This window comes from Nothoprocta perdicaria, unplaced genomic scaffold, assembly GCF_003342845.1.
Source record: "Nothoprocta perdicaria isolate Ctin4 unplaced genomic scaffold, notPer1 scaffold_160, whole genome shotgun sequence".
Lineage (NCBI taxonomy): Eukaryota > Metazoa > Chordata > Aves > Tinamiformes > Tinamidae > Nothoprocta > Nothoprocta perdicaria.
The window spans coordinates 768,718-778,413 of record NW_020454761.1 but is presented as its reverse complement, the minus strand read 5'-3'; the positions used below and the strand labels follow the sequence as shown (position 1 = coordinate 778,413).

The following is a 9,696-nucleotide window of genomic DNA, read 5'->3' as shown; positions in this document are numbered from 1 at the left end:
CGTGTCTGTTTTCCTGTCAGGCTAACACAAGGATTTTATACAGCTTTGACTTTCAGTTACGAAGAAAAGGATAAGGGGAAATGAATCCATAAGTTTTAAGCCTTAGCACATAAAATGCTTACATGTATAAGCAGCTCTGCTCATAAAGCCAAATCAATAAAGTCACATTCATGTTTTAAATTGCCAAGTGAAGCTGTGCAGATACTGAAGTGAATTTGATCAGGCATCCAGCTAAAGTCATCCCTATTGCAGATAAAGCGCTCCCAGCACACAGGGCTGCACTGAGCCGTCGGGACGGCTCAGCCCAACTGAGGCAAGTGGAGGGTTTTCAGTCTAGTGTTACCCCCCAAAAAGCCCCCCCAATAGGGCACCCACAAAAGAGTCACCAGATGTGCTCTGAGCCCACAAAAAAGAAATTCTTACTCGCGTGTTAATCTTGTTTTGTAGTTTTATGACTACGCTGGTTTTCTCCAGAGAACATCTGCCCAATGGAAATAGCACTAACATGTACAGTAATTCCATTCCAGTTAAACCTTTTAACCTGCTGCATTTTCCAACTAATCTGGAAGGCCAGGTTAAAAGGCAGGGGCATGATAAAGGTGTACTGAAGAGCAAAGCCCAAGCTCCTCTTTTTAATACAGGTGGTTCTGGAGTAGAGGGACGAGTGAGAAGTTGCTGCACTGAGGTGCAGGTTTCCTCTATGAATACGYGGAGCTGAAGGCTAACGGCACCCTCAAGTACCCTCAGGTACCCTTAAACTTATTACCCTTATTATAAACCCTCAAGCTCATTATACYGTCATTAAAAAAGGGCAGAAATGACAAGGATTCCTCAGCATCCAGAACAAAACAGGGTCCCCTTCAAGGGGGCAGATGAAGAAACCACCAGGTTTCCACACCGCTGTGCCCAAGAGACCCCACTCACCCCGCTGGCGCATCCCGAGATACAGCAGCACAAAGGAAGAATCCCTTAGAAACAGGCTACTGTTTTAAATCAGCTCCAGTCTGATCTAAAGCAGACAGAAGTCTGCTTTAAAGCTCCAACAGCCACTACACAAAGATTCAAGCTGACAATGCCTGGTCAAAACAACACGTCTGCATTTTCGTAGGACAAAAACTGTTGTAATGTTTTTCACAAATCCTACTGGCTATCAACAGATTGAGGCAGGATTAAACAACGGCACTTGGACAAACAATGACACTCAGAAAACACACGCGTGGAAGTGTTTGCAAAGAATAAATAAGAAAAAAAAAAGTCACCCTTTCTTACAGAGCAGGGTCTCTGCAGCTGAAGGGAAATCTCTGAAGCTTCACTGGGCTGATGAAGGCCACACCAGTACTGAAGGGAAAGAGTTTCATGCAATTGGAGAATGGCTCAATTTTCTTCAACACTGTTTTAGAAGGGAACCGTGTATACTCTTGGACAGAAAAGAATCATTCCTGCTCCATTCCCTGTCCTTTGAACAGGGAGTCACCACAAATCCCACACTGCTTATTGAGTAATAAAAGGTTTAAAAGTTAAAGACAACTTAAGGACAAAATAATGTAACTTTAAGGCAACTGTTTTAAGGCTACTATAGTTTTCCAAGAAAGAAGTTTGCTTGCAAAGTCAGCAGAAAATAATTAAAAAGCAAAAGTCTAAACTCTGTGTCTTCAGCCAAGTTTGCTTTGCTTAGTAATTCAGCTCTGTTCAGTTTCTTTACATCTCAATATCCATATTTCACAGTCAGCACAGCGCATTAGTGCTATGGGACTGTCAACAAGTCCCACAGTTGGTTTTTTGTTTGTTTTCCGGCAAGTGCTGCCTTGCCCAGAGGCCTGGGCTGCAGCCCCACTGCTCCCCACCGAGCTCCTCCTCTGACCTCCTGGCAAAGCCCAGCGGGCGGCCGGGCTGCTGTTGGTGCCTCTCTCTCCGCGTGTGTACGGAGAGACCACGCAGGGAAGAGCYGGGAGCCGCTGCCAGATGCCTCCCTTTGGTGGGAAGAGCCCTTGGAGGAGCTCTCACCAGCGCCTCAATCGCAGCCGGAGGGCAGCACAGGGGATCTGCAGCCAACCTGAGAAGGAATCGCTACCTCCCCAGCGAGCCCAAAGGCAGCAGCTCAACCAGCACAACTGCTAATGGCAGTAGCAGGCGGGAAAAAGTTAAAGTCTTCATGCAGCCATAAAGCCTTGGATATCAAGAGGCAGCATATAGCTCCTTGCTTGCTCTACACAAATATTTAACAGCCTTTTAGAGTGCAGAGACTACAGGAAGAGCATCCTCCCAACCRGCAGCTCTGCTTTCTTAAGGCACTGATCATAATGTCATTAATCCATCCAGAGGCCAACATAGTTGTGAAAAAACTCAAGACATGGATAAGGCCTCTTATTAAAAGACAAAATACTGTAGATATTAGAGCTGTTAAATATTTAGGCTTCTAAAATGCCTMATTGCTCCTTCTTTATTAATGCAACTTCACAGGAGAATTACTCCCTCTGATACTTTCAGCAGCACATATATTAGCTGCATTTTCTGAGCAGCAGGCAAGTAATTTACTAACCCCACCATGCACTAAAACAGAGGTTATGTCCCACAACCACAGGAGAGCAAGGCATGGCACAAACCCTCCCGAAGCAGCTTCAGAGAGGGAAACAGTTCAGCTAATACCCAGCCACTTCTACCTGCAGGTGCAACTGCCCCTAGCTGACTTTACTCAGGAGTAGGGAGTACACACACTTACGGGTGTAATTTCTGTTGCACTTTAAGTCTTACTTAGAGAAAGTTTCACCCGTGATTACACCCCCTCACTTGAAATTATCATCCCTCGAATCRGCTGGGAAAGTAAATCCTGTGAATGCTGGCAAGTGAGCTAACGCGAGCGGTGGACTCTTCACTACATCCCTGCTAACCTGAGTAATTCTGACCGAGAGCAGACAAGCTCTGCTGCCATCTAGCAGGGGACAGCAACATCCCGCAGAGCCCGCGCGGAGCGCTTGGCCTACAGACAAAAGCTTCTTCCCCCAGCAGAACCCCCGAACCTGCACAGCCTGACGTGTTGCTACTCATGCGGGTTGCCCTCTATTAACAGAGGCCTCCAAACCACTTGATGCAAAACCATCTTCAACGGCCCAGGCCTTCTGCAAAGTGAAAACTGGGGGGCAGCCACGCACAGACACTCCCCAAGTGGCTTAGAAGAAAAGTCAGAGGTGAAGGGAAAGTGGCACCACCTTGAAAGGCACAGATTGGGGGCCTTCGACCTGTACGTGAGCGCAGCCTGGGTTAGTGCACGGCTGTCCTAGCCTAAGTCACAAAGTAACTTACCCGAAATGCCTTTAAATTGTTGCAGGTAGAGGCATTTTATCAAGGGTATGCGATGGAGTTTCGGATTCTTCAGACTGCACTGCAAGTTTGAACTATTGAAAAAAAAAAAGACCGACTTGACATGAAAAGCACTTGTCCTGTTTTCTGCCATTTGTGCCTGCTAAGAGGATGAGATTTRCCACTTGCAAGGTGGTAACACAGGTTCCAATTTTTGTGGAATTTGATACATATTTTGATATGAGAAAAATATAGTTTTATATATATTTATCTTTCCACTTAAGTGATTGCTGATCAGTGTCTTTTCAATAYTTGCTTCCTAGTTCAGATCTGATATTTGCTGCCAAGTTTCTCCAGAGAGATTGCTAAGGCATTTGAAAAAGCAGCAACTGAGGCCTTACCAAGGACAATGTCTTGACAATGTCAAGATCATTTCAGAGTAGTAGATTATATCTAAGTTATCCTTAAAATGACTAAAAGTGCAAACCATTTCACATTCTTTATCATTTTCAGTTTTTGACTTGAGTCAAACTGCTCTTCTCCCCACCTTCCTATTCCTACTCCCTACTCAATTCTTCTTGGCAGAATAACTCCCATCTACGCCTGTATCTCTGCCTTTTCCATTCTACTGCTTTCTCACAAGGTATCAGGGAGTTGCCCAATGGGAACCGTGGCCTTCACGTAGCAGTATCAGTCTGTTCATGCAGCCTTTTTATCAACCCAGGTATCTGCACAACCAAATCACAAAACAAATACAGTGTTGATCTGGCTGAAGAAATAACCTATTTTGAAAGGTCCTCTAACCCAGAACAGGTCCTCAGCCCAAACAAGAACATTTATTGCCCATGCCACAGCTGTTTGAACAGTAAGACTGCTAAGCACGAATCACAGGATAACCAATCTTGAGAACTTCCAAGCTCCACAAGCTGGTAACTTTGCTGCCTTGAGCTGCAAGGTCCTCCAAGCAGCAAACTGACTTCAGCCTTTCAGTATGGAATACCCATGCTGTCCATTTGCTTCACATTTTTATTCTGATAGCAAAAGACCTGTGATGTTCAAACTACATCTAATAGTTTGGATTCATTTCTGGGTTAGTGTGATAAGTCCTCCTCATCCTGCTCTAGCTCATATGAAACAGAAGCCAAGTATTTTAGCTGTGTACAATTAACCTCAGCAGCGTATTGGCACACAGATAAGTTTAATCAGCTGCTGAGTGGCAATTCTTTCGGATTCTGTTAGAGGAGAATGAGGAGGAAAACACATTGACCKCCTTCACCAAGAGCTGATAAGTTGCACACAAGGTGAACCACATGCATGTTTTTAGTTTGATTTTTTGACAGGAAATTAATAGGAGAAAAAAAAAATAGAGTCCTCTGCATAGAGAGGCAAAGCAGCATCAGAAAACCAAAGACTTAATGCAGCRACTTCTTATGGGGTAACACATGTTGGCACAAATTCTTCTAGGGTCTCTCAATTCATCAGCTACAACTATGTAGAYAAGAGGCTATAGCCAGAATATGGAAATTGAACCACTTGTCTACACACATCACTGGCAGACAGCTTTAAAAATGCTTAGATAAAAAATTGTTATACTATTGTAGGACAGGTGCATTGGAGAAAGTTTTCTGAGCACAGTGTTTACCTTTTAGGAAAAAGAATTAGCATAAAAGCCCATTAAACTGCAAAGCAAAGGTCAGACTTCATAAATAGAAGGCTGCACTTTGTGGTTTCCAGTAGCTGACCTCTGCAGGAATCCCTTACTCCTTGCCATGTAATGCCAGAGTGTCAACATCCCGCTCACTTCTGTCTCCTGGCCTCAACTCTGCCTGCACACAAGGGGCAGTGGAAACGGGATCCCACCACGGAGCCCGAGCGCATCCACCCCACAAAACCCCAAAAACATTCAGGGCATCAACATGCACCTACTGAACAGAAGCTAACAGCTCCTAGAAACTACTAACTCRTGCTGCAGCCCCTCACAACCGCACGGCCACCCGAAACCGCGGCTCTTCCACGCGGCACTCATGTTCCCCCCTCACACTCCCTCCCAGCTTTCCCATTCTCTCCATGACCCCAGCAATTTTAACCACTGCAAAGCCAGGAACAGCAAGATGAGCCTATTCCAGGTGGCCGCACCTTCCTAGGGAAGGATCCAGAATTCAGTCACTCGTAGGGAACCTTGTTGCCAAATGACAGTAGCATGAAAGGGCTTCTCTTTTTAGGGTCAGGATTACTCTTCCCTGAAAACAACTATATGGTGGAATTTTCCACAGCAGATTATAGGATTTTAGGAACCTCGAAGCTGAGATCCTATGCAAATTCCTGGAGCATTATCCATTTACTACCACAGACCAAGGTTTTGCACRGTGCATCTGCATCTACAGTAAAGGGAGGCCTAGCTAAACGTGGGCAGCTAACAGCACACACCATCCTGCAGTCGCTCCGACAGACCACGTTTGCACTAGACGGAGCATGTTTGCATTAATACATACACTGCAGGATCAACTACCCAGGTTTAATTAAAGCAAAGAATATTTGATACAGAGCTTTCATCCAATTGCTAAGGCAAAATTTGCCACTTGCTCTCTCACTCACCCTGTACTATTATTTACCTGTCGTTTGCACATTAACTGAGGACACATTTTKGTTTTGTGCTACGAGACAAGCAGAGTGTGCAACACGATGAAAAGCCATTATCATTACTAAAAAAAGTTTAGTTTACTGCAGATCTGTACCCTAAAGTTGCCCAGGTATTACGACAGAAGGCGCTCCAAGATAGCCTTTTGCCTCTAGCTGGATTTTTTGCTGTTCTTTCCCGTTTCTCATCTCAAGTCCAATAAAAATTTCTTTGGGCAAAACAGTGTGGAAAGTTAGTGTGGCCCCTTTCAGACCTCATATCAAAAAAACACATTTTCCTTTTAAAAAGTAGCACCTTGGCTCAACTTCCCTTATTCTCTGCACCCGAGTCTCCTACTCGAGCTCCCTCTCGTACCYCCACTAGAGCCATCCATCCTGCCAGAACTCCAGGCTTCCAGTCCCTACCTAGGCACCCTTCAGGCTGCTGCACCAGCAAGGAGGCCTGAGGGGAGGCGTCGCAAAACGGGACACAGTCTTCCCCAGTTTCCCATGGACTTTTTTTTGTCTCTTCCAACTTTCCTCCTTATGCCAAACTTAAGTTATGCACCAGACTGGAATAGCACACAAGGGACAAAAAGAAAGGCATTGCAGTTCCCTGGYGTTTATCAGAGAAGCACTCATAAGTGATCTGTTTTCTTACCTAACTGCACCCAAACAAATTGCACAGACATGAAAAGGTATTCAAAAAAAAAGATGGGAAATAAATTTAAAGGGTTTGTCCAGGGAGCAAAGAAGAGCCCAGAAATGCCAGAGCAAGCACAAAGTAACCGCAATCTAGACTTTAATGTGAAGACAGATGTTCATGCCAGAGCTACCATTAGCTTCCAAGAGGGTGAAGACAGAAACTTCTAGGCAGCTAGTTCACTGCCAATAGCTTTAAAAATTTCCAGAAAGYTTCAGAAATTGCAGTCTAAATATCCAATTTATATATACACACGTATGTRTATACACACGCATATATATGAAACACTTCATATAAAGCTGATGCAACTGGCCTCCAAAATAGAGTTTTACACACACCTATGACCTCATAAGCCACGTCAAGCTCCCTAAAGCCTCCTATGAARTGTCGCCTCAACATGTAACTTTAACTCTACCCTCCGAACATTACGGGTTCCTCAGCAAACACAAGGAGCAGCCTTGTTGGCAACAACAAGGAAACGGAGTCATACGGTGAACACAGAGCAAGGAAAGAATCTCTCAGGCAACAAAACACAACCACGCAGGGCAGGAAATCAAAGTCTCAACAGCTTAATGCTGACAGATCCTTTAATAAAAATAAGTAGGAAGCCCGAGGAAACCCCAGATATTGATTCATACGGCTTGCTTCATCATAGGGACAACTAGGAGGACTATAACAAAAATGCTAATAACTGGCTACATAGTTTACACATAGATCAGGACATCRAATCATGAATGAGATCATGGCAGCAATGAAAACAGTGAGAGAAAAAAACCCTTCTGAAGCGGACACAAGGCCCATCCCATTCACATGGGCTGCCTGCACTTGACACAGCAATGAGGTGGCTTGAATGTCAGCCAAAGGAAGAAAGGGGRAAAAAAAGAAAAAGAAAAMAATACACAGTTGCAATTCAACTCCTTACTCTACTGGAGCTATGTGACTTTGTAACACAAAAATCAGTGTAACAAAGTGCTTGAAACTTCAGATTTCTAGATTTATTTATTCTATGTATTGCAAAGGTTCACTTCTACTATTGTAGAGGAAGAAAGAAGGGTTCGTCAAAAAAGTTCATCTACACAAACATACCACACTGCATTTAATTTTATTTTACATTTATATATGTATTGGACTGATTCCGAGTACTSTTGTTTTTGAATTATTAAAAAAGGACTAAACAATCAGATAGGCACCACATCTCTATTCCCAAGGCAGAGWTTCCTCCCRTTCTGCCTGCCCTTTGATTTCAGGRTTCAATCCCAGACTGTCATTTCCCACCCACTATTTGTGGCGCACTGACACCCTTAGGTCACACCTCCACAGGGAGCAGGACACGTCCAGAGCTCCCTCCGGTCGCTTCGGCTCCCTCCCAGCTYCCAAGGCACTAATCCGAGGGCAGGGAAAGGGGCGCAAGGCGGCAGCGGCTGCTCCATGTGCCGTGCCCCTCTTCCCGGGCACGGGGGAGGCAGTGGGAACGCGGAGCCCCGGCAGGGCGCGGGCGGCGCGCCGGGGACGCGGAGCGGGCGGCCGGCACCTGCCGGCGGTCACTCAGGAGCGCGAGCGGCGGCCGCCTCGCGAGCGCTCGGCCAGATCCTGCCCTTCGCTGCGGCCTGCACGCGGTTCCCTGCTCCCAGCAGGCCGCAGCTCCCACATGGCGGCACAGAGCCCGCGCAGAGCAAAGGGAGAAGCTCTTTCCCCAAGACATTTACTTGCGTGAAATCACATTCGTTACTGCCCATAAAGAAAACGCGATCTCCCGATTCTAGGGTTATTTCAGCCCTTGGGGACTCTCTCCCTTCCTCTAATATATCTCTCATTTCCTTTCCTGATCTTTCTAATTCCCGCCAGCAGTGAAGTCCACGCATTCTCTTCCACCTCAGGCAGCCAGCGACAGAATATTCAGCTCTCACACTAAGGCCAGCAGGACAGCAAAGCTCAAAGCAATTCTCATTCACGGCTCCTACAASCCGGTCTCAGCCCTTCAGCCTGCACCTCTGCAGCTGTGACTTTTGCAATCCCCTGCATGTTGGAGACCAGCACACGCAGCCACTCAAACGGCGAGCTGTGCGTGCAGGAGGCAGGCACGGGGCAAGCGCAGAGCTGGAGGCCCCGCAGCCGCCTCCAGAACACAACTAATCCAGGATTCAAAAGCCCCAGACTGCCTGCAGATTACATATAACGCACACGGAAACAAACAAGCCACATCATCCTACTGTAACAAATAATCCTACCGGAGCCTAAGAGGGGTCGCTCCTAGACACCCCACCGTGAACACTGCAGCTTCCAGGGCTCTTCTGCTGCCCTCACCCTCTTTCCCTGGGCCAAGAGGGAGCATCCCCTGCATCCCCTGCCTCCACACATCTCAGCAGGGAGCTCTGCCCAGTGCAACTGCTCTTCTGGTTTTGGTTTTCCAAGAGAGACTGGGAAATAAAAGTACCAGGGAATTTAGGTGCCTTCTTGAAAGTGGGTGTGTTTATTGCTGGTATTCAGGAGAAATACCAAAAATTATGAAAAAAAAAAAAACCCACTTTTCCCTCCATCCCCCTCCCCTACACGCCCCCCCCACATACGCGTACAAGACAGACACACGTCCAGGACACGGGCTTTATGGGCAGGCTCTTCCCACACGTGCGAGGGGGGCTCCAGCCCCACCGCGTTAGGGCCCCGCTCCCGCACACGAGGCGCCCCCAGCACCGTGGGCCGAGCACCGCGGCGGCCGCTCCCCCCATGCCACGGCACCCACCTTCCTTATTCCCACTGCTCACTTCCCTGCATAATCTCATCTTTTCCACAGAATACAAGGGGAAAATGAGACAGGAGGGACATTTCCCCCCGACGTTCACCCGTCAGGTGACCTCAGGTTTCAAAGACAAGCCCGTGCCGCCCCTGCGCTGCCGTTCCCGGCGCTCCGGGCGCCCGCCCGCGCGCGGCATCACTGCGGACACCCCTTCCCGCGGCGGGAGGCACCTCTGCCCCGAGCAAGGCCTCCGGCGCCGCCGCGCAAGCTCGGCAACGTCCAGGGGGCCCGGCGGGCGGCGCGGGGCCCGGCGCTGCGGGCCGGGAAGGCCGCGGGCCCGGCGCGC

General features: G+C 47.5%; 1 protein-coding gene across 1 annotated transcript in view; it reads right to left on the bottom strand.

The window, feature by feature from the left end:
- The window catches only part of UBE2N (ubiquitin conjugating enzyme E2 N), a 16,330-nt gene that overhangs the window by 3,232 nt on the left and 3,402 nt on the right, over nt 1-9,696 (bottom strand). The window contains exon 2 of the mRNA XM_026035534.1: nt 9,357-9,370. Coding sequence (XP_025891319.1) covers nt 9,357-9,370 — 14 coding nt within the window. The remainder of the gene's footprint in view (nt 1-9,356; nt 9,371-9,696) is intronic.